Below are 24488 nucleotides of genomic sequence, written 5' to 3' on the forward strand. Positions count from 1 at the left end.
CAGCCGCTGTGCTCACATTGTCAACATTGTCACACAGCCGCTGCACTCACATTGTCACGTTGTCACACAGCCGCTGTGCTCACATTGTCACACAGCCGCTGTGCTCACATTGTCACATTGTCACACTGCCTCTGTGCTCACATTGTCACATTGTCACACAGCCCGCTGTGCTCACATTGTCACGTTGTCACACAGCTGCTGTGCTCACATTGTCACATTGTCACATTGTCACACAGGTGCACTCGCGCTCACATTGTCACGTTGTCACACAGCCGCTGTGCTCACATTGTCACACAGCTGCTGTGCTCACATTGTCACATTGTCACACAGTTGCTGTGCTCACATTGTCACATTGTCACACAGCTGCTGTGCTCACATTGTCACACAGCTGCTGTGCTCACATTGTCACGCAGCCGCTGAGCTCACACTGTCACACACACATCCGCTGTGCTCACATTGTCACACAGCCGCTATGCTCACATTGTCACACTGTCACAAAGCCCTTCTGCCAAGACAACATACCGTGTGTATGTGTGTATGTGTATGTATGTGTGTATGTGTGTATGTATGTATGTGTTTATGTATGTATGTGTTTTATGTATGTGTTTATGTATGTGTGTGTGTGTGTGTGTGTGTATGTATGTATGTATGTATATATGTGTGTGTGTGTGTGTGTGTGTGTGTGTGTGTGTGTGTGTGTGTGTGTGTGTGTGTGTATGTGTGTATGTATATGTGAGTATGTATGTATATGTGTGTGTATGTAGATGTATGTGTGTAATATACGGCCCTTGAAATATATCATGCTTTAGATACAACTGTGTATATTCACTGCTCTATTTCAAATATAAATGATAGTACCCCCAGCATTCACCAATCACCTTGGGATGAGGGGGGTCTCTGAACTGGGGATGGGGTGGGGGTGGGGGTGGGTGTCTCTGAGCTGGGAATGGGGTGAGGGGGAGGGGGTCTCTGAGCTGGGAATGGGGTGAGGGGTCTCTGAGCTGGGGGCGAGGGGGGGTCTCTAAGCTGGGGATGGGGTATCTGAGCTGGGGATGGGGTATCTGAGCTGGGGTGAGGGGGGGGTCTCTGAGCTGGGGTGAGGGGGGGGGTCTCTGAGCTGGGAGTGAGGGGGGGTCTCTGAGCTGGGAATGGGGTGGGGGTCTCTGAGCTGGGAATGGGGTGGGGGGAGGATAGTGACGGAGATGCTGTGAGGGGGCGTGGCACTGTTGTGAGGGGGCGTGGCACTGTTTTGAGGGGGCGTGGCACTGTTGTGAGGGGGCGTGGCACCCTTGGCACGCAGGGCATGTCTGGCCGCCCGGAAACATTGTGGGCTGAGAGGGGGCGGGGGCAGAATTCCGCCTTGTGATTGGTTGCATGTGTGCCGCCAGCGCGCTGTGATTGGCTGCCCGCTGCTGGCGCGCTGTGATTGGCTGCCCGCTGCACAGCTGGGGATATATCGGCGCAGCGGTCCCTGTCCCTCACACGCCGGGGGATCCGATGACGGACTGTCCGGAGTTGTGACCGCCGCGGCCCGGGGCTCTCCGGGCACTGTGAGGATGAAGGGGCTGTGGCCGACGGTGCTGCGGGCGCTCAGGGCCCTGGGGGCAGCGGGGAGAGAGCGGAGCGCGGGGCTGTGCGGGGCCGCGGGGGAAACCAAGGTAACGGGGGGGGGGGGGGGGTGGGAGAGGCCATTCCGGCAGTGTGGGGGGCAGCGGGGAGAGACCATTCCGGCAGTGTGGGTGGCAGCGGGGGAGAGGCCATTCCGGCAGTGTGGGGGGCCAGCGGGGAGAGACCATTCCGGCAGTGTGGGGGGGGGCAGCGGGGAGAGACCATTCCGGCTGTGTGGGGGGCCAGCGGGGAGAGGCCATTCCGGCAGTGTGGGGGGCAGCGGGGAGAGACCATTCCGGCAGTGTGGGTGGCAGCGGGGGGAGAGGCCATTCCGGCAGTGTGGGGGGCCAGCGGGGAGAGACCATTCCGGCAGTGTGGGGGGGGGCAGCGGGAGAGACCATTCCGGCTGTGTGGGGGGCCAGCGGGGAGAGACCATTCCGGCAGTGTGGGGGGCCAGCGGGGAGAGACCATTCCGGCAGTGTGGGGGGGGGGCAGCGGGGAGAGACCATTCCGGCAGTGTGGGGGGGGCCAGCGGGGAGAGACCATTCCGGCAGTGTGGGGGGCCAGCGGGGAGAGACCATTCCGGCAGTGTGGGGGGCCAGCGGGGAGAGACCATTCCGGCAGTGTGGGGGGGGCAGCGGGAGAGACCATTCCGGCAGTGTGGGGGGGGGCAGCGGGGAGAGACCATTCCGGCAGTGTGGGGGGGGCAGCGGGGAGAGACCATTCCGGCAGTGTGGGGGGGCAGTGCGGGGAGAGACCATTCCGGCAGTGTGGGGGGCAGCGGGGAGAGACCATTCCGGCAGTGTGGGGGGGCAGCGGGGAGAGACCATTCCGGCAGTGTGGGGGGGGCAGCGGGGAGAGACCATTCCGGCAGTGTAGGGGGGCAGCTATTATATTACTTATTCTGTATAATCTATTGCTTGTATCTAATTAGGGAAATAGGGTGTGGAATAATTGTGGCACCCCTTAGAAGATTACCCCCCCCCCCCCAAACATTTTTATGGGATGGTTGATGTAACATAGTAAAGGGATTATCATTTGGGATTTTGATCTTGGAGGTTTAACTTGATGCATTCATATTATCGCAAGTAGTGTCAATTCTCATCACTACTCCCGGGTCTCGCAGTCCTCCAGAGGAGCCAGGTCAGAAAAATGTTTTAGACGGGTCGCAAGTTTATTAAATGTCATTTTAGATGTAAAGAATTACAAAATGCCTAACTGCCAACGTATAAGATCTGTACCCTATCCATTACCGTCCGTGTGTGCGACCGTGCCCTCTACTGCCTCAGAAAATGAGCTATGACATTGGCAGGAAGGCCAAGGCCTGGCGCGGTCCCGCCCGTTGGCGAGCCCTGCGGTTCTGCATTGTCCGCTGTGACGCAGGGCTGGGCTGATGGTGGTGATCCACGCTTGGAGACCCTCACGCTCTCCCCCGGGATTCCCACTTGTGGGAGGCCACCCAGACGGCAATCACAGTACCAGGCCTAACTTCCTTGTCAGGACCCCCGGGTGGGCTCCTTCCAGAACCGCCACAGATCGGGGGAAGGGAAGATGCCCACGCCGGGCCCCGCGATTGTGCTAGCATTATACATTTGGAATTGGAAGGGGAACATGCACCTCCTTGCATCAGGGTATTTTTGTCTCGTCAACTATATATTAATTTAAACCCGCAAAGTTTATTTATTGTATGTGATGGATCACTGATATTTTCATTTTATTGTTTGTACAAGTGAATGTGTCCTAGTGACCAGTACAGCGGTAGAATTGTTCCTAGGGGTCCTGTGAAAATCAACCTCCCAGAACCAGAAGCGTGTTGCATTTTCATTTAATTTCAACACGTCAAATTTCCCAAGATCCCACAGTAACAGTATTTACGCAAATATGGGGTTAACGTGGACTGACTTTGACTGTACCACCTGTCATTCAAGGGTACTCCCATATTTGTAAGAATAAAGGTGAAACCCCACCCTAAACAATAAGCACGAAACCTCATACAACGAACCAATCTATGTAGTCACCCTTTTTGTATAACCATTCCAGGTGACCAACTCCTACAGTCCTGATTGTCTCTTTGAACAATGAGGTTTCAGACACAACCTATGCTTTCTGTTACTTGAAAAAATTGTGGTGTGTTAAAATCTCTAATTCTATTTTTGGATCCATCACTATTTTTTCTGTGAAAACATTAACTAAATAAGAATGACCTGTATTGCCGGGCGATACATTCTCCCTGCACTGTGTTTTATTCCAGTGTTCTACGTTCTTAATCCATGTATTTCTCACCATAACTCTGTGCCCAGGACATGCTTTAAACCGAGCGGTAACTCTCAATGTAATATTGCCTCGTAAAACATTTATAAATAGATTTATTTGTGAGTGTTTCACAAATTCTCTCTCCCCCTCCCCCCACTATTTGGGCTACGGTTGCTGGAAAAATCTAATTGAGATGACTTCCAGCGATCGCGAGCAAGCTGTTGCGCTTACTATAAGCGCACATGACGGCGGCAATGCATTTGTTTTGACGCGATGTCGCTGGCACTATAAGCGCAGCCTTAATCTTGCTACACACTCCGATGATTACTCCGGCTTCTTTTATGCCCAAATCAACCAGACCTGTCCCAGCGAAAACACATTGGCTGGGTCATAATGTAGTATCCCAACATGTAACCTCTCGTATCCCCTTAATGTAATAAGTCCCGTGGTGTTGGCGCATGCAGCGACGTATAACTATGACCTGTCATTGTTTGTGTAAGCTCGGAAGTGGAGCGTTCGTGTCCTGAAATTGAACTCTTGTTGGATCCAATCTATACACAAAAGGTGGCATCTTCCCTTTCAATCAAAGCATCTTTATTTTCGCATTGGAGGAACAGCGGCATCAAACGGGTGGTGTTTTGTATGCAGCTTGGCACTAATACATATACAATAAGTCTGTGCATCAAAGAGCTGCTAATCGGAAGCTTGGCACTAATACATATACAATAAGTCTGTGCATCAAAGAGCTGCTAATCGGAAGCTTGGCACTAATACATATACAATAAGTCTGTGCATCAGAGCTGCTAATCGGAAGCTTGGCACTAATACATATACAATAAGTCTGTGCATCAGAGCTGCTAATCGGAAGCTTGGCACTAATACATATACAATAAGTCTGTGCATCAGAGCTGCTAATCGGAAGCTTGGCACTAATACATATACAATAAGTCTGTGCATCAGAGCTGCTAATCGGAAGCTTGGCACTAATACATATACAATAAGTCTGTGCATCAGAGCTGCTAATCGGAAGCTTGGCACTAATACATATACAATAAGTCTGTGCATCAGAGCTGCTAATCGGAAGCTTGGCACTAATACATATACAATAAGTCTGTGCATCAAAGAGCTGCTAATCGGAAGCTTGGCACTAATACATATACAATAAGTCTGTGCATCAGAGCTGCTAATCGGAAGCTTGGCACTAATACATATACAATAAGTCTGTGCATCAGAGCTGCTAATCGGAAGCTTGGCACTAATACATATACAATAAGTCTGCATCAGAGCTGCTAATCGGAAGCTTGGCACTAATACATATACAATAAGTCTGTGCATCAGAGCTGCTAATCGGAAGCTTGGCACTAATACATATACAATAAGTCTGTGCATCAGAGCTGCTAATCGGAAGCTTGGCACTAATACATATACAATAAGTCTGTGCATCAGAGCTGCTAATCGGAAGCTTGGCACTAATACATATACAATAAGTCTGTGCATCAGAGCTGCTAATCAGAAGCTTGATGTTTTTTCATCACCGTGCTGTATTATGCAAAGTGACGTGTAATATTTTGTAGTATGAGGATAAGCTGGAATCGGGCCCATGCACTCGTCATTTCAGGACTAAAACCTTAAAATCCACATGGTGAGGTTAACGGCTTTATTTACATCATTCACCCCGGGTGTCCTCCAGCGCAGAACTGCGCTGTTTTTCCTTGTTCCCGAGAGGCTCGGTTTAGTTTCCGATGTTTTCCTTGAAGATGACACCCGCAGTCGTCCCATAAGGAGTCGCAAGTTGTTGTGGCGGTTTTCTGTTGGACGCAGGACAAACTGATTTGCAGCCAGTTTGATTTTGTGATTTCGAGCTGTAATTTTGTCAACTTAAGTGAGCAGTATCTCAGAAAGCAGACGACCCCATAGTTACAAACGGCACCGATCCAGAGAACCCTGTGGGTTCAATTCTGCAAATATTTAAATGGGTAATGCTGTGTAGTCGGTAAACCTATTTCTGTACGAGTGGTTTTTTTTTGCTTTCCCTCTTCTGGTTCCCTGTCGTAGAAATGAAACCTGCAGCAAACTGTGCGATGACTGGCAGTTTGTTCTGTGAAAGAGCAGACACGCAGCGCTCTTCCGGGGAAACCGTGGCTTCGCCGGCTTGCAATAGGATCAACATGTTGGTTAATAAAGCGTTCCGGCCTGAGGGCCAGTGTCGCTGACCTGTTCTTTTATAGATCCTGGCATTGCAGGAATTCCTTACTATGCTTCCCAATGGGAGGACTGTTTCCTAGGACTATCCATCATCAGGGGGTGGGTTTTTTTTAAATTTTTATTCCAATCCAGTTTTTTGTATTTTCATATTACAAAATATACAACCTTTACAGAACAGGATAATTTACCTTTTTGCAATGTACAGTGTTCACTGCTCTCCTAAATAGAACTTGTTTTGGTGTCTTTAAAACCACAATCTTTCTGTTCCCAAGATTTTAAATATTTTTTTTTTTTTTTATCGCTCATTTTGTGTCCACCAGACAAATTATATTCTTCCTAGTAGATAAAATGGTTTGATATTCAGGAACTTTGGGTCCACAGATCAGCCCGGACCCCATGCTCCGGTAGATAAAGTAAATCGTGAGGATTGTTGCTTTTTTTTAAATAAGTCTCTTAATAGTCCTCCTCTGGTACAGGAAGGAGCCGGCTAACACAGACACAATCTCATGGCATCAAAGTAGTTGCATTCCAAATAAAGGAGTATTTAAATATTTCCTTGTCTAATGTTTTGGGTATCCGCATTGGACCTTTCCACAGCACGGATACATGTTCAGTCAAAAATCTTGAAATATGCAATATGAAGCAAACTATTTTTTATTTTATTTTTATTTTTTTTTAACCCAAAAATGCCTGGTAAGTTTCTATGATTGCATTATTTCCGTGCTCTTAAATGCAGGTATAAATAATCACTTTGACATATTATTGTTCACGTATTCAAAGAACAAAACATAAAATACATAGAAACGTTGTTATACGCGCACACGTGTTTGTGTGACATATATTGCTTTGATCTTATTTGTTTTGAAATCTAAAATATATGTTCACCTTTTTATATAAAAGTAACTCGGTCGGTGAATTAACAGCATTTTAGTGCAGCTAACACATCAATCAGACTTGTGTAGGAACAGAGAAAATATATGTATGCAAGCAATGCCCTGGGGCTGCAACCTTTAACTCGTGGATAATTGTCAAGTGACCAAACCTAGACTGCATTCCTAGCCTATCACAGGCTATTTGTGTCCTCGTGTTCCCTGACCCAGAGGAAGAGGCTCTGACCTCCTCTTCAGCCGGTCTCCTTGGCAGATGCTTGATTAGCAATGTTAGGTCTTGCAGTGGGGGCAGCGAGTGCACGTTTGCCATTTGTATAGGGACTGTCCCTCCTAGGACAAAATGAACGAAGGCCAGTGTTCAGAATCAGCAATACCCAACTCCACATAAATATCCCAAATGTCTCCTTTTTACCTTTTGCATGTTCCCTTTTTTTTTTTTGCCGTATTTTGCAATCCCGCCCATTTTTAAAATCTGGACTTGAATTCTGAGCAGTGGGGAGCAGCTCTTGAGACGTCAGCCTTTGCAATCCTGGTGCAAGTTTAGGGGGAACTGGTAGAATGGAGGGGCCCTACTTTTAAGGATACATAGAACTAGGACATCTGGCGTGTTCCATTGCAAAGGCATCAGGGTTTTATTTTATTATTGGTATGTGTTTAATTAAAACTGCGACAGGACTGGACGTAAAATACAGTAATTCTTGCAATGTGGCTTTCGTAAATGTGTAACTTGGTTTGGAGTCTGGCTTTTGGGTTTGCATTTGGAAGCTATTCAACCTTCTATTATAAAGAAACATTTGCATGTCAGACAAGGTGTTGGATACCTGAGTGCTCTTGCAAATGTGATACAAGTTTGCAAAGTGGGACCGTGGCTTCACTGGAAATGGGTCACACTTTACTCCCGGGTACTGCTATGCAAGCTTGGTTCATTAGGCTTACAATAGAGCTGACATGATAGTAATACATGCAGCGAAGGCCCAAAGTAAAAAAAAAACCATGGCAGTGAAGAGTTAAATCGAGGCACACATTTATCTGTATTTTACCGGAGGTAATAGTCTGGAAGTTTTCCTTTACAGCTGGTTAATTGTTGATGTAATAATTATTAAATGTGTGCATGGTTTGTTTCCCAGCTGAGACATCCAGGCAGGTGCGGGGACTTGCTATAGATGGCCACAAACCTGGTGACTTTTGCACTGTTTTTTGTGTGTGTGTGTGTGTGTGTGTGTGTGTGTGTCCTTGTGGTTTTTTGTTTTGTTTTTTTTAGATGCTAACTTTCCTACTGGACACTGCTAAGGATATCCATCCAATCTTTTCTTTTCCCAGACCAGCTTTCAGCCTACGTTTGGCCTTCTGTTTGATATTGATGGGGTGCTGGTAAGAGGGAAGACTCCGATTCCTGCTGCGAAAAAAGCCTTTCAAAAGCTGGTGAATAATCAGGGACAATTCTTGGTGCCTGTCGTGTTTGTCACGAATGCTGGAAACTGCCTTCGCCAGACCAAAGCGGATCAGTTATCGGACATTCTGGGAGTTCCTGTGAGTATGTCCTAAGAATCTGTAATATACATAAGCGTGGGTTTAAAACTTGGAGAATAGATCCAGGTGTCACACGGATATTGTGATTTTTCTCTGCAAACCTGAGTTACCAATCTAACAATGCCGCCTAAATCGTGAAATGTATTCCCCCCATGTAGACTTTACAGACCTGCGGCTTAGGCCACAAGAGCATGTGAGATGCGCTGAAGGTCACTGACTGGGGTCACTTATAGTGTGTCTGGTATTTATTACAAATATTTTAAGTATATGTGCATTTACAATTTGAAATTGTATAGGTGAATAAACGAGTGATTGCCAGATATAGAGTTGCTGGGGATATTTAGTTGGTGTCAGTCACAGTGCCCTGCGCGCTGGGGTGTTTCCTGTGTATTCAAAATGTCCGCCACTTCTTGGTTGGTTCGCGAGTCGCGTCCACCGGGTACAACACCACCCGCAAACAACCAGGAAGGGGGCGATTGTGTATCTGGCGATCGGTTGTCTATACAATCCGTGTGTGTCTTTCTACTGATCTCCGATGCGCTCTGTCTCTTCTGTTTGTGGAGACGCCCGCGGGAGGTTTGGTGTTCTCCTACGCAGCACGCGCAAAGATTACCGAGTAAGCACCAGCGCGTTTTTCTTCTTAATCGTGTTACAGGCTCTGCTTGTCTGTGTCAAATGTAAGAAACTTGTTAATCCACTTTCTTCCATTTCAAATCTGTTGACTAGGAAAGTTTTAGAGAGACGGGTACATGTGAAATAATCCCATTTAAACAACGTGCCGATGTAATGGGCTTTAATTTTCCATCCTCTATTTTTAAGACCACTGTAATCTTGTTACTTTTCAATGAGAAGTGGGGGAGCACTTTGCAGATGGGGAAGGAGGTTCCACAGGGTCTTATTAGGTAGGTCCTAATTGGAGGTATTACGAAGGCAATTGCAGGACTGCCCAAGTTCAGGCCTCGCTTGAGATGGCTAATAAGCCATTGTGAAGACGAGCAGAAGATGCAGCCGTAGTCATGGCAACAACTAACATTTCATTAAAAATCCGCTTTTAGGTCCTATGTATTTAAACAGTTTTAGGCTTGTAATTGTAATTAAACACTTGCATGTGCTTTGTTTACATAAAACATGACTGAGCAGAATGATAACTTTAACCGGTGCGTGAATATATTCATTAAAACAAAATGACAACTTTTACTATAAAATGTTTCTATATTGCTGATGCGTCCAACTTTAAAGAAGCAGTTCCTCCCATTTATTTTATTTATTTTTACACACTTCTTTCCCCCTGAGGTACTCGCAGGTGACGTTAACGGGTTTAAATCTACCTCGGGGAAACAAAATGTCTGCTAACTCTCGGGCCAATGGGAAGCTGCAACATCATACATTTGGCTTCCCATTGGGTGGCCTTTCTATCTGCTGGTAATTGGGTTAATCTGCTGAATAAAGTGGTAGCCACAGCCTTTTGTGATCACGTACCCCTGTTAGTATAATGGGGTATTAGTAATGCTCGTCGTTGTTGTTGCTTCGGGCTATCAAACTATACAACTGACCAGTAACTCTTCTGTGTTTTTCAAACAGATCTCTCAGGACCAGGTTATGATGTCACACAGTCCTTTACGGATTTTCAAGCAATATCATGACAAATGTGTCCTGGTGTCCGGACAAGGCCCTCTTCTGGACATTGCCACATAGTATCCTTTCAACTATAATGTTCAGAGCCTTGGGCGCTTTATTCTAATTGATTTCCATGCGTTTTTAACCTGAAACTGTGATGTGGCATTTCCTCCTGCGCAGTTTGTTTTTAATAAATGTCACCGTTCCTATGTATGTCTTTATTTGTATAGCGCCATTCATGTACATAGCGCGTCACAGCAGTAATACACGTGACCATCATATAAATAACAAATAAAACAAATAACACATCATGGGAAAAAGTGCTTCAGACATAAAATTAACATTGTGGAAGAGTAGTCCCTGCTCCGAAGAGCTTACAGTCTAATTTATGGCAATGTAGTTATCTAAGCCGCTGATCAATTGGCAAAGACCCTGCTTCCCGGGGCGCACAAAATGGCTGCCTATTTCGAGAGGAAGCGGGGCTTTACTAAATGGTTGCTGTGGAAGTATAGGAAGTGTAATACACAAAGCTCATTAAAAAGGCATAAAACATAATAATAATAATAAAACATTTATTTACACACACACACCGGATTTGGATGGACATGCTGCAGCGACTCTTCCCCCCCCCTCCTCCTGATGCTCGCGTGTTTAACGCCTGTAGTGTTTGTATGTTGCCTCCTGAGCGTGTTTTTGATTAAATATCTAGCATCGGTTAGTAACCATAGTAACTGACTGCCAAAAAGTGGTGTTACTTTACTGCTAAAATCCCGTTTTCTGTAGTATTAAGAATAGGTTGCTCTCTTCTATAAAAGTAATTGGTCTTAAAATCCCCATCAAAGACCTGTCGTACACATTGGATCATAAGAGTGTAGTATACAAGTGTTCTTCTGATGAAACATCGCTCTGTAATCTTTATTTTTATCCATTTTATTGTCTGGTCACATTTCTCTCCCAAGCACAGAAAACACGGACGCTGATTTGGGGAGATGCAGTGATCCGATATACAAAGCTGTTGGGTACACGCCAGGGGCAGAGCACCTCTGATCTCTCTCCCCCTCCCCGCCTCAGGGGCAGAGCACCTCTGATCTCTCTCCCCCTCCCCGCCTCAGGGGCAGAGCACCTCTGATCTCTCTCTCCCCCTCCCAGCCTCAGGGGCAGAGCACCTCTGATCTCTCTCTCCCCCTCCCCGCCTCAGGGGCAGAGCACCTCTGATCTCTCTCTCCCCCTCCCCGCCTCAGGGGCAGAGCACCTCTGATCTCTCTCTCCCCCTCCCCGCCTCAGGGGCAGAGCACCTCTGATCTCTCTCTCCCCCTCCCCGCCTCAGGGGCAGAGCACCTCTGATCTCTCTCTCCCCCTCCCCGCCTCAGGGGCAGAGCACCTCTGATCTCTCTCTCCCCCTCCCCGCCTCAGGGGCAGAGCACCTCTGATCTCTCTCTCTCCCCCTCCCTGCCTCAGGGGCAGAGCACCTCTGATCTCTCTCTCTCCCCCTCCCAGCCTCAGGGGCAGAGCACCTCTGATCTCTCTCTCCCCCTCCCAGCCTCAGGGGCAGAGCACCTCTGATCTCTCTCTCTCCCCCTCCCCGCCTCAGGGGCAGAGCACCTCTGATCTCTCTCTCCCCCTCCCCGCCTCAGGGGCAGAGCACCTCTGATCTCTCTCTCTCCCCCTCCCCGCCTCAGGGGCAGAGCACCTCTGATCTCTCTCTCCCCCTTCCCGCCTCAGGGGCAGAGCACCTCTGATCTCTCTCTCCCCCTCCCCGCCTCAGGGGCAGAGCACCTCTGATCTCTCGCCTTCACATTCTAAGCATTCCAAAAGCTTCTTGGAAAGGGCTGTACAGTCATAAATAAAACCGAGCTGAAATAAAGTCCAGCAAAGCAAGTGAATGGTGTTCTTAACCCAGGCGCCTTTCCATAGCCATGAAACTCGGGCTCTTTATTTTATTTTTTTTTCCCCTCACGATTTACTTTGAGTGCTTGAGGCAAAGTTTGCGTTCCAAATGGTATTTACTTGGTTGTCTCGTGTCCTGCCGCAGTGCAAGTACTCCGGTTCTTGTCTATGGCTTTTTACAGCAGAAATCCATGGGTTTTATTTATCAGAGCTTTCCCCCGCAGTTAAACCTTGGATCTGAGAAATTACATTTGACGCAGGGGAAGGGGAGCCTGGTTCAATTCCCGGTGTCGGCTCCTTGTGACCTTGGGCAAGTCACTTTATCTCCCTGTGCCTCAGGCACCAAAAACATAGATTGTAAGCTCCACGCGGCAGGGACCTCTGCCTGCAAAATGTCTCTGTAAAGCGCTACGTACAACTAGCGGCGCTATACAAGAAGTTATTATTATTTATTCTTCCATACAACTACTCAGCTGTGAGAACAATGTGGCTGCTGGTATCTGAATCGTTCGAACAGCCAATAGTAAGCTGTGATGTGGGGAGGGGAGTAAAAGTCCCCAAACTTAGTATTGGGGGGGGGGGGGGGTTGTATGCTGCTTTAATGTCTCATCATTTTATGGTTGGTCTAAGGTTTTTATTTATTATTATTATTATTATTATTATTATTATTATTATTATGTTTCAGGTCCAAAAGCATTCTCAAAGACCAACAAATGTACAAAACATTTAGCTTCGTTTAGAGGCTAATTACTGGTTAATAAGTAAACAAGGTAAAAAATAGTTCCCTTTTTCTTTAAAGCATTGCTCGGCAAATTCACAGTAGCGATTTTTCTCTCGGCCCCAAAACAATCATTGTGCTTTCTATTTTTGCGGCTGGATTATTTAAAGGTGCAGGCTTACGAATACGTTAGAAAAGGCAGGTAAAAGCAATTCTTTTTGGAGCAGCCTATGTGGGGTTGGGGATTTAATGTTCTCTACTGGCTACGGGTTTCTCCTTAATGCACTAATTACAGTTTGGGATTTTCTAATCCGATTACCATCGATACTGTGCGTGAGTCCTTCCCCTTCCTGGATATGGTGGATCATAATAGGAGGCCCACAATTCTGGTGAGTATTGTAACGTTACCAAATATAAATAGGCATCATTTATTAAATCTGTAAGGAGAGAGGATATTACAGGCTTTGCATATTACATTGTGAGCTACATTGTCAGTCTCACATGGTGGGCACAAGGCAAACCAATGAACAGCCTGCCAGGGCCATTCGTTTCCTTAGGCTCCATCCCCCTGAAAGTAAACATTACTGATTGTGTATCCTGTTGAAAGTGAATGTTTTCCTCTTATTTGGGTCAATTCCTGTTTATCAGCTGGTTGTTTAAACCTGTTTGACTAGGTATCATCATTACTACTTGACAGACAAAAATGTAAAGGGAACGGCCATTTACCTGTAGACTTACAAAATGCGTCTGATCAACAAAAGCTAATACAAAGAGAAAAGAGTGTTTCCAAGAAAATAAAAACTAGCATTATACAAAACATACTCCAACCTCCATGTGCTATGGAAACTTCCAGACAGCACAAGATACTTTACACCTTGGAGGCAAGGCAAAAACTATTTCATCTATTAAAGGGGAAGTTCCTTTTAGGATGAGAGCGCAGGACAGAAATGCCGCTCATTTGCACGTTTTTAATGTAACTTTACGATGGTAAACGCCAGCATCCGAGGCTTCTTGCAGTCTTTGTGAAATCGTTTAGTGCCAAGACTTGTCAGCTCTAAAAACTACAGGGGAATTGTCCGTGTTTCGTGCGTTGTTTAGTAAATATGAAGTCCAACAGATACATAGAAGTCGTTTGAGGACTTGAATGCAGCAGACCCAGAGAAAAGCTGTTTTTGTTTTGAACAGGATGGAAATCTTTCTAAGGCCGCGCTTATAGCGACACTGACATCACGCTGCGGTCGCTGGAAAAATCAAATCGACTTCCAGCGATCGCGACCAAACCATCGCGTCGCTTCTATAAGTGCACATGACAGCGGCAATGCATTTGTTTTGCTGGCACTATAAGCGCGGCCTAAGGCTAAGTCCATAGTGAATTGAGGCGTGCTGAGGCTGAGGGAAAGCAAGCAAGCCTTAGACCGCGCGCTGTCCGGGGGGGGGGGGGCCTGTGACGTCACGGAGCTGATTCACCCTCATTGGGCGAACCTCTCACGTGACCGGCCCTGCGCTCCGGTGAGCGCAGAAACTAAAATTTTCTTAAGACGCGCGCTTGCGGAAGCGTGCGCGAGCCCCTGCTAAAGCCGCTCTCATTGCGGCTGCAGGGGCTCACTGCTGAGCAGCAGCGCGCCTCAGCACGGGTCAGCGCCTAAGCGCTGACCATGCCCGAGGCCTAAGGCGTATTCTATCAATGAGATGTTTTATTGTTGTGACTTGCTGCCTGTTAAACATGTCGCTGGTATACTAGGTTACCTTGCATAATCTTTTCTCTGTTGCCATCACCATTTAGGAATACAACAAAAAAGGAAGCGCTCTAACTAAATTAAAGTCCAAACTTGAAAAAGGTAGATGTGGTGCAGCGTGAAGAGTCTAATTGTTCCCAATTCCCAGCAGCAATAGATGTCCAAAGTAATCAGCGCACCTCGTTTCATAGGAAGGAGAAGAGCACAATAGTGACGCAAGTTCACAACACAGTGCTTGTATCTGTAGATGGTGAGATATGCACTTACCTTTATATGCCCGAGACAGGCACTGACATGTATCTTTAAGCGTCCTCACCACCATGAAGTCATCACAATATTCAAAGGACTTCTTTTTTTCAAAGTTCTGCTTTATGTAAAATATCAGGAATGTAATTTCACAAAACAATATTAAAATATGGGCACAGACCAGTTCATGATGTTCCGCACCTTCCGGTGTCCGCGACAGTCACTTGCCGAACTGATCGGCGTTCTATGTCACTTCCGGTTCCTGGTGCTTCAGTGACACTGGTCCTCCCGGGAGTGACATAGAACGCCATATCTCACCATCTACAGATACAAGCACTGTGTTGTGAACTTGCTTCACTATTGTGCTCTTCTTTCTTCTCCTTCCTATGTAACGAGGTGCGCTGATTACTTTGGACATCCATCACCATTTAGGGCAATGGAAGATGCAACTTGGAAAAAAAAAGTGACGCAGGCAGAGAAGCCTGAAATATATTGTACATCTGGGTCTTTTTGGGCCACTGAAGCTGTGAAATGGTTAATACTAGATTGTTTTGCCAAACCAGAGAAACAATTACAGCTGCAGTGAGTAATGGTCAATGTGACCTGAAGTGTTGCTATTTGCACAATATTGACTTTTCTATTCAAAGCTATAATGTTTCCTGACTAATTCTACTTGACCTTTGCTTCTTCACCATGACCTTGAAACGATGCCACCTGGGTGCTTCATTCTTAATCCATCCTATTCATGTAGAACCGCTGCTAATCTTTGGTTCCACACCCTCTCACCAGTAACCCTGCCGTTTGCACAGATATACCAGACTGGAAAATGTGCGGGTTATGTATGAGGGGGGTGGGGGTTAAACAGAACAAACTCCTGTAAATTGGTTGAGCTTTTGCTGGTGTTTTCCTGGCACTGTTTATATGGGGTTTTCCAATAATTTTTGTACAGATTTTTCAGTTTGCACCAAACGGTATACATTATGCTAATTTGGAGATGAAATTAAGAACAATTTAGCTTTAACTGTAGCACCAATAAATAACACAATTTCTACAGCAAATATGCTGCTGTATGGTTTTAGCAGTTCTGTTTCAGAAGCATGAATTGAAATGTGCAGACACAATGCCCTCTTTGTATGTAGAAGCGTTTTCTTGGTTATCCCTGCAGTTTGTTGCTAGCCTTTAGCTGTTGGCTGTCCAATAGGCAGATCCAATCTGTGGTGGGTTATGTATCATCCCAGGTGCATAAATTGCCGTGGAAGTGCTGTCTGCCAAGAGATAATGGGGAAGGGCAGTTCAGCAGACCTGCCTGAGAGACGTTAATGTGCTTACACGTGGCACTTTTATTTGCTGTACGGTGGAGGAGTTTTTGTCACTTGTTTTTACCCTCCGTAACTTGTGTAATGTGCGGGCTGAACCCTTTACACATCGCCTGGATTTAAAGGGACTCTTCATATAAATGTTTATATTTTCCCTCCAGTGATCATTGCAAACTCTTTCTTGTTGCAGCCTTTCCCAGCTGTGGATCTTCCCAAGATCGAGGGTGAGTATTTTCTTTCTTCCTTATGACTTCAGACGTCGTATTTCCGATGTTCTAAATTCCAAGCTACTTTTTTTTTTCTTCTATTTTTGTGCACTTTTTATCTTGTGGCTGCAACAAACAGTGAGAAAATAGTGTAACTAAAAATAAATAAAACCCTGAATTAACCAGATCTACGTGGCCCCTACTCCAAGCGGCATCTCCTGTATGTGCTGTGATATGGTTTGTTTAAACTTGGGATACATATTGAAACCCTATGCTTTGTCATGTTGGACTAAAGGCCTCATCAGTCCGTGATCTGTAACTGTGCCCGGCGCCGTCTGCTACATTTTGAATGTTTTTTTTAAATTTAAAACTCACATTTTGGTCTGTAATTGTTGCATACATTAATAGTAGTTCTTGTATAGTGCTGCTAGTTTTTTATGTAGCACTTTAGACATTTTTGTAGGCACAGGTCCCTGCCCCACGGAGCTTACAATCTGTTTTTGGTGCCTGAGGCACAGGGAGATAAAGTAACTTGCCCAAGGACACAAGGAGCCGACACCGGGAATTGGACCAGGTTCCCCTGCTTCGCCTTCAGCCCTATAATATTTGTTATCTCTATTTACAGACATTGCCTGGACATTAATGTATAACATCTGATCATTTAATGTAACCATGTATTGTCCAAATAACTCTGTGCCTAGGACATACTTGAAAACGAGCGGTAACTCTCACTGTCTCTTCCTGGCAAAACATTTGATTAGTACATTTTATTTGATATTACAAAATGTGAATATTTATTTGCCTTTGCAGCTGTGATCCTGTTTGGGGAACCAGTCCGATGGGAGACCAATCTTCAACTTATCATTGATGTCTTGCTTACCGGAGGTCACCCTGGGAACTCGTATCAAGCTGTAAATGACCCACATATACCTCTGCTTGCTTGTAACATGGATCTCATGTGGATGTCCGAGGCCCAGTCACCAAGGTCGGCCTTTCTTGGGAAAGGAGAATCTCCAGCTGGTCAATCCTTCCCCCCACCCCCCACCCCATTTAATTTTTTTTTTTTTTAATACAATTTCTTAGGCCAGTGTGAGTTCTTGTAGCCACGTTGGTTCTGTAGCAATATAGATTAATTGCTGTGTGTGTGTGTGTGTGTTCCTTCCTCTTATTTAGTGGGAGAAGTTTTTGTTTGAGACGGCTGATGCTAAAAATCAGGGAGTGATTGGGAGTCTCTGACTTATGCTAACATGGAATAACTATGTCATTCTCAGTTGGCAGGGCTATTTGTATCACTAGTCCTATAACCCTCACCACGTTAGTTGGCAGGGCTATTTGTATCACTAGTCCTATAACCCTCACCACGTTAGTTGGCAGGGCTATTTGTATCACTAGTCCTATAACCCTCACCACGTTAGTTGGCAGGGCTATTTGTATCACTAGTCCTATAACCCTCACCACGTTAGTTGGCAGGGCTATTTGTATCACTAGTCCTATAACCCTCATCACGTTAGTTGGCAGGGCTATTTGTATCACTAGTCCTATAACCCTCACCACGTTAGTTGGCAGGGCTATTTGTATCACTAGTCCTATAACCCTCATCACGTTAGTTGGCAGGGCTATTTGTATCACTAGTCCTATAACCCTCATCACGTTAGTTGGCAGGGCTATTTGTATCACTAGTCCTATAACGCTCATCACGTTAGTTGGCAGGGCTATTTGTATCACTAGTCCTATAACCCTCATCACGTTAGTTGGCAGGGCTATTTGTATCACTAGTCCTATAACCCTCACCACGTTAGTTGGCAGGGCTATTTGTATCACTAGTTCTATAACCCTCACCACGTTAGTTGGCAGGGCTATTTGTATCACTAGTCCTATAACCTCATCACGTTAGTTGGCAGGGCTATTTGTATCATTAGTCCTATAACCCTCATCACGTTAGTTGGCAGGGCTATTTGTATCACTAGTCCTATAACCCTCACCACGTTAGTTGGCAGGGCTATTTGTATCACTAGTCCTATAACCCTCACCACGTTAGTTGGCAGGGCTATTTGTATCACTAGTCCTATAACCCTCATCACGTTAGTTGGCAGGGCTATTTGTATCACTAGTCCTATAACCCTCACCACGTTAGTTGGCAGGGCTATTTGTATCACTAGTCCTATAACCCTCATCACGTTAGTTGGCAGGGCTATTTGTATCACTAGTCCTATAACCCTCATCACGTTAGTTGGCAGGGCTATTTGTATCACTAGTCCTATAACCCTCACCACGTTAGTTGGCAGGGCTATTTGTATCACTAGTCCTATAACCCTCATCACGTTAGTTGGCAGGGCTATTTGTATCATTAGTCCTATAACCCTCATCACGTTAGTTGGCAGGGCTATTTGTATCACTAGTCCTATAACCCTCACCACGTTAGTTGGCAGGGCTATTTGTATCACTAGTCCTATAACCCTCACCACGTTAGTTGGCAGGGCTATTTGTATCACTAGTCCTATAACCCTCACCACGTTAGTTGGCAGGGCTATTTGTATCACTAGTTCTATAACCCTCATCACGTTAGTTGGCAGGGCTATTTGTATCACTAGTCCTATAACCCTCACCACGTTAGTTGGCAGGGCTATTTGTATCACTAGTCCTATAACCCTCATCACGTTAGTTGGCAGGGCTATTTGTATCACTAGTCCTATAACCCTCATCACGTTAGTTGGCAGGGCTATTTGTATCACTAGTCCTATAACCCTCACCACGTTAGTTGGCAGGGCTATTTGTATCACTAGTCCTATAACCCTCATCACGTTAGTTGAAAATGATGTATTTATTTTTTCTCTGATTAAAACGTTGGATATTGTTTGTTAAATAGCTTTTAATTGGACTGTCAAAACTGACTACCATTTTTGCATTGCTTTTCATCAAAATTCTCACGTTCCCATATTCTCCGTAGGTTTGGTCACGGGACATTTATGGTGTGTCTGGAAAACATTTACAAGAAGATCACGGGCGAGGATCTGAAATATGAGTCCTTAATGGGGAAACCTAGCGAGGTGACATACCACTATGCAGAGTATGTCGTCCGGACACAGGCAGCAGAGCGGCAGTGGGAGAAGCCTATCCGTACTCTCTATGCTATAGGGTAAGGGCTTCTAACCCATATATCATACCTTCCTCTTTCCAAGCCCATCATTGGGGTGTTGGACACTAAACCGCACTATTCCTTGGAACCCGGTAGGTTTCAATCGGAAGACTCTGTACTGATGACCTAACTTGGCACCGTGGGATGCTGGGAGTTGTAGTTTTCAGCCCGATAGAATGCTGTACTGCTAAAGGCAAAGGGATCACAAGTTTTGGGAAATTGTGTGTTTGTGGTGGTGTTAAAGAACTTTCTGTACTCCTATATGGAGAGGCTGGGAGCCAGTCCCTTTGTGCAAATTATATCAACATATATAAAGAAATCACGTGAGAATCCCATTACCATCAGATACCCATTTACTTATAGAATTGATGTTGCTGGCAGTGTTCTCGAAGTTGTGTTTTTCTTTATTCCCTCCCCAAGGCAAAAACCGGTCTTTATATTCACACAACTGATATAAACACTTATCTGCTTATTGACCTGTCTGGTTGTGGGGCAGTGCCGGGAAAACTAATCTCAAGGCACATTGATGACGTACTAGTCAATTCTGGTGATCAAATTTGAGCCAATGGCTTCCACTGTAAAATTATATAAACTATATTATTTCTCCAAATTGGGGGCATTTAGTTTGTGGAAAGTGACCATCATTGAGTTTCTTTGCTTATGTTTACAGGGACAACCTAATGACCGATATCTATGGTGCTAACCTCTACAATCGTTACCTCCAAGAGAACAACTCGAGAACAGGTTCCAAAGGTCGTGTCCAGGCCGCTTCTGGAACCGGCGTTGCCACCGTTTCTCAAGAAGAACCGGCTTGGGAGAGCGAACTATCATTCCCAAGCGCAACTAGTTGTAGGTCTGTCCTAGTATGCACTGGAATCTACAACCCTCACCCTGAAGTGCCTGCTGGCACCTCTCAGTCTGTTACTGAGACCGTGTTTCATGGGCACAGAGACTTCAGGTTTGACCCAGGTTTAATAGAACCCGGGCACATTGTTCATGATGTCAATGCTGCTGTAGACTTGATCTTCCAATTAGAAGAGTTCAGTGGTAACCGGACTTCTTAGAGAATATATGCTGTAAATGTAATATTTCTGTAAAAATATCAGGATTTAATGACCTTATTCGACCTCGGCTAAACTTGTGTGTTTTTTGTGTATAGCATTTTCCCAATCTTGGCCTTCGCATGTTGATTCCCCAGCGGTTATGCTTAATGACTTTTTATATCTGTCTGTATACTTTTAATTATTGGAAGCTCAACAATCTACATTCAATATATTTATTATTCATTGCTTTATTTTTCAATGTTTTATTTCATGGGGGGAAACCAGTAAATACTAATTCTGTAGATGTTTCAGTCCCCCCCCAAAAAAAAATCTTATTTGAGATCGTGCAGCGCCTGTAATTTAGTTTGTTACTCTTTGTTATATCTTAGGGAATGTGTTCTTGTCTGCACGGTTTTGAAGATGATTAATTAGAGTGTGTTTTTACTTGAGCAGTGTGTATATTGCATATAATACAGTGACTGCCTTTATCGTAATGTAATATACCGTGCTAATGAGACACCTTTATGTCCTATAACTTGCTCATATTTATTAATACAATATATCGCCACACGGTTTTATATATATATTTTTTTTGTACAGATTACAAAATAAAGTAACATTTTATCACCACCGACGTCCATAATTTTATACGTTGAATAGATTTGTAGAGTACACAATTCATCGTAATAATTCTGTGATGTCTTGTTAAAAATCAATGCTCCCAATATCCTGCAAGTTATAGAAAAGTCTCCATTTATGCAGCTGCTCTTTATTGTAGTGCAATTTATTTTTTGGGGGTCGTAACATTTCCACACTTAAGAACGACACTGCAAACAGTATATGGAAACCCATATTACCTGGGAAATGTCGCCCCCTTATTGCTAACTCTGGGGAGCGGCGGTATTCATGACGGCTATTATGGGCAAAATCTGCCCTGTTTGACTTGAATCATCCATATGTTACAGAGACCTGTGTGTGCCTGAGTTTCTTGTATGTAGAATGTTTTTATTTTGGGTTGGTGTATACATCGTGTATCTCACAAAGTAGCGGTTTTATTTAAGAGCCTTTTTAGTTTTATGCAAAAAAAAATAAAAAATAACTTTTGGCAAAACATGTTTTATGGTAAAATATTCTTTTATTTTGAATTATATAATTTTTTTTTGTTTCACTCGGTATTAAAAAAAACAAAAAAAACAGTTGGGTTGCAGTCCAGTTAGTTTTTTTTTTTTTGTAAATAACGATCACTCGCACATTTGCAAATGAGATAAATGCAATAATGTGCTTAATTCCTTGGCTACTGTAATAAACAAAACAGCCTCACTGCAGATCAATATGGCAAATTATTTAGTTAATTACTATGTTTCTATATCTTCTTTTTTCTTCTCAACTTTGGGTCATTTGAGTTCAATCTTTTGGCCAAAACATTTGACGCTGCAGCCACGTCACAGTGACCCTATCCGTGGCTCCTGAACTACCAATGTTATATATTACAGCCAATAGCATGGGATGTGTGACATGCCTGCGGCACCTAAGGGGTTAACGTGTCAAGCATGGTATGTGCTGTGTGTGAGATACAGTGCAGTTATAGCTGGTTAAGAGTGAGAAAATATCTATCTGTTCCCATCATTAAATCGCCACCTCTATCTTGGGGAATAATTGGCTCGATGATTATTACACTCACACGTGTGTATGGGGAGCTGCTGATGTTAAATAGACGTGGGATGGGTGAGCTTCACAAGCAGACATCTGCATGTTACAGTAATGTACTGCTGGGGGGATAAGCAGGGGATTCACTGTATACTGCGTTAGGCTAATATACATAAAGTGTACCTGAAAATGAACAGCAACGAGCATGCCTTCCAGTGTTCCCTTGCATGTCCTCATCCAGAATATTATCTGCATTTTAACTCTTCTGTCGCTGGCTTCACAGCAGTAATACACATACTATAATAATATAACACAATGGGAAGACACGTTTGGTAACAGTAGGAAAAAGGAGTCCCTGTCCGAGGAGCTTACAATCTAAGTGGGAAGGAGTTTTGGTAAGTATGTCTGCTGGGGGCAAGGTTGAGGGTGTAGTTGAGCAGTCCTGCTTCTGAACTAGGAACATGCCAAAAAGAGTTTGGGAAAGGATTATTAATCTACCTGTGTAATGTGTGTGCTCAAATCAAGTTCTTCCTGCAGGTTTCATGACAGAGGCACTCGAGACTAAGTGCTGTGCAAACATGTGTGATTGTGGTATAGACATGTGAGTGTTGATGGCGTTCCATGCTATTTAAGAATCTCCAGTGGAAAAACAAAGGTCCCTTTGCATTAGTATATTATTACTATATGTTCTCCAATTACTTATTACTTTATTCTGATAACTTCAATTCAACTTTTTTTTTTTTTTTTAGAGAATAGGGCAAATTTGATCCCCACAACTGTAAGCCTTTGAATCTTGTTAAATCGTTCATGGGGTAATTTTTGGATAACAGGAATATGGATTATTTAAAGCCATTCTGTGCAGTGTGGATCTATGTATCATGAACAAAAGACAAAGTGGAGTTAATTGACCTTTTTAAATAGCTTGCACTCTCCCAGCTTTCCTGATTAATTTGCTAACATTTTTATTTCCCCAGTGACCAGTTACTTTGGCTCATAGATAAATCTATCAGCACAAAGCTTTCACTGGCTCAATAATCCTTTATGTATTACATAGTAATGTAATATCATTTGTATTAACAAAAAAATAGTGCTAATTCCAGGAGGTGCTGGTTCTGTTGGTGTGGAGCCAAATGTCATGGGCAGCATTCTCAAAAACAAGTTGGTGCTTTTATGATTTAGAGCAGAAGTCTGCACGGATTGCCATTTTTATTTGATTGGTTTACGCGCTTTAAGAGCTCTCTCTGCCTTTTCCAATACGGATTTTATTTTGAAAGTCTGATCCGCTGTTACAGAGATGTCAGGGAGGCTGAAATGCAGCCTTTCCAAGTGCTGCGCGACGGTTACAACGGTGACTTCAGAAGCTAGAGATTCTTTATTTTAATCACAAAAAAACCCCCAAAACGTTAAAGGGCGTGTGACCTGCTCGGGTATCCGTTGAGTTAAACTCCTATTGGATCCTGGTGTGGACGGCTGCTTTACAGACATAAGTTGTTTCAATGTCTTTATTTCATTAATAAAGAAATGAAAGTGAGCGGGAGACAATAAAAATGATCAAAGTAACCTTAAACCCCCTGTCGCTGCTATTTTATCCTCTGTTGCTAACAATGCAGCAATATAATACATTTGATTACAAAATCAATGCTTACGGCTCGGTTCCCTCCGACAACCTGAGGATCAACCCGTTTGGAGGCAAAAACTTGCAACTAGGAACAATTGCCAGGCCATTAAACGCCCTAGGAACTGCTGCTCTGTAAAACCCCTTCTGGTCCTGAATACTCCGTACTACCCCCTCCAAGTGCATGGGAAAAGAAGGCCAGGTTTACCAAGTGCTGTTACGTCGTAACACACCTTGCTGTCTGTGTACGTGAATGGGCCATAAAGATTTGCTGCTGGGAGGTGACGTATGGCATAGCACGGGTTGGTAAATACAGTATATGGCCCTTTATGTAACCTTAAGTATTTTGTGCTCTGCTCTTGTTCTTCATATTTAGAGAAGATTATGAATCCGACAATGCCTCGAGATGAGTTAAATCTAGAACTTGAGCAAACAGCCTGAAGATTTGGGTGTTTATTTACCTGTCTGCTGACGCAAAACCAGCGCAAAGAAATTGCACCAGATTTATTCAGCACACCAATAATATTACAAACTCCCACTGTTTTCCGTGGAATTCCTCTCTGATAAATAGTGTGCGGTTTCGTGCAGCGGTTCTTACACTGCGAGTCTAACCCCATGGAGTTTGTAGAGAGCATGGTATAAAATATAGCCAGAGGTCTTTGCAAGTGTGGTAACCTTCATGCTTTCTTTGTGACCTTGATACATGGCCCTGGAATACTTGGCTTTGTCTTTGTGTTTGAATCAGAGAAATCTTTAGTCTGGACTATATCTCAAACTAACACAGTCAGCATGGAAGAAGGAAGGCAAAGGCCAAGTTGTGCAGACATCATTTTGC

The 24488-nt window shown here is 44.5% G+C and overlaps 1 protein-coding gene and 1 long non-coding RNA gene across 2 annotated transcripts in view; one reads left to right on the forward strand and one right to left on the reverse strand.

The window, feature by feature from the left end:
* The window catches only part of LOC142468512 (uncharacterized), a 3041-nt gene extending 2078 nt beyond the window's left edge, over nucleotides 1-963 (reverse strand). The window contains exon 1 of the long non-coding RNA XR_012788679.1: nucleotides 879-963. This is a non-coding gene — a long non-coding RNA (uncharacterized LOC142468512). The remainder of the gene's footprint in view (nucleotides 1-878) is intronic.
* Nucleotides 964-1432: 469 nt separating this feature from the next.
* LOC142468406 (haloacid dehalogenase-like hydrolase domain-containing 5) lies at nucleotides 1433-21502 on the forward strand. The gene is made up of 8 exons (XM_075574971.1): nucleotides 1433-1658; nucleotides 8277-8486; nucleotides 10068-10180; nucleotides 13004-13097; nucleotides 16197-16230; nucleotides 17023-17197; nucleotides 19160-19348; nucleotides 20019-21502. Exons 1-8 carry the CDS (start codon nucleotides 1557-1559, stop codon nucleotides 20410-20412), a joined length of 1311 nt encoding a protein of 436 aa, XP_075431086.1. The 5' UTR covers nucleotides 1433-1556; the 3' UTR covers nucleotides 20413-21502.
* The last annotated feature ends 2986 nt before the right edge of the window (nucleotides 21503-24488 follow it).

This window comes from Ascaphus truei, chromosome 17, assembly GCF_040206685.1.
Source record: "Ascaphus truei isolate aAscTru1 chromosome 17, aAscTru1.hap1, whole genome shotgun sequence".
In the NCBI taxonomy this organism is placed as follows: Eukaryota; Metazoa; Chordata; class Amphibia; order Anura; family Ascaphidae; genus Ascaphus; species Ascaphus truei.

Excerpts from the sequence above, each read along its gene's own strand:
- LOC142468406 (XM_075574971.1), top strand. The coding sequence starts at position 1,557 with ATGAAGGGGCTGTGGCCGACGGTGCTGCGGGCGCTCAGGGCCCTGGGG. Across the intron at positions 8,487-10,067 it reads CGGACATTCTGGGAGTTCCT|ATCTCTCAGGACCAGGTTAT; the intron begins GTGAGTATGTCC and ends TTTTTCAAACAG. Across the intron at positions 19,349-20,018 it reads CGTACTCTCTATGCTATAGG|GGACAACCTAATGACCGATA; the intron begins GTAAGGGCTTCT and ends TTATGTTTACAG.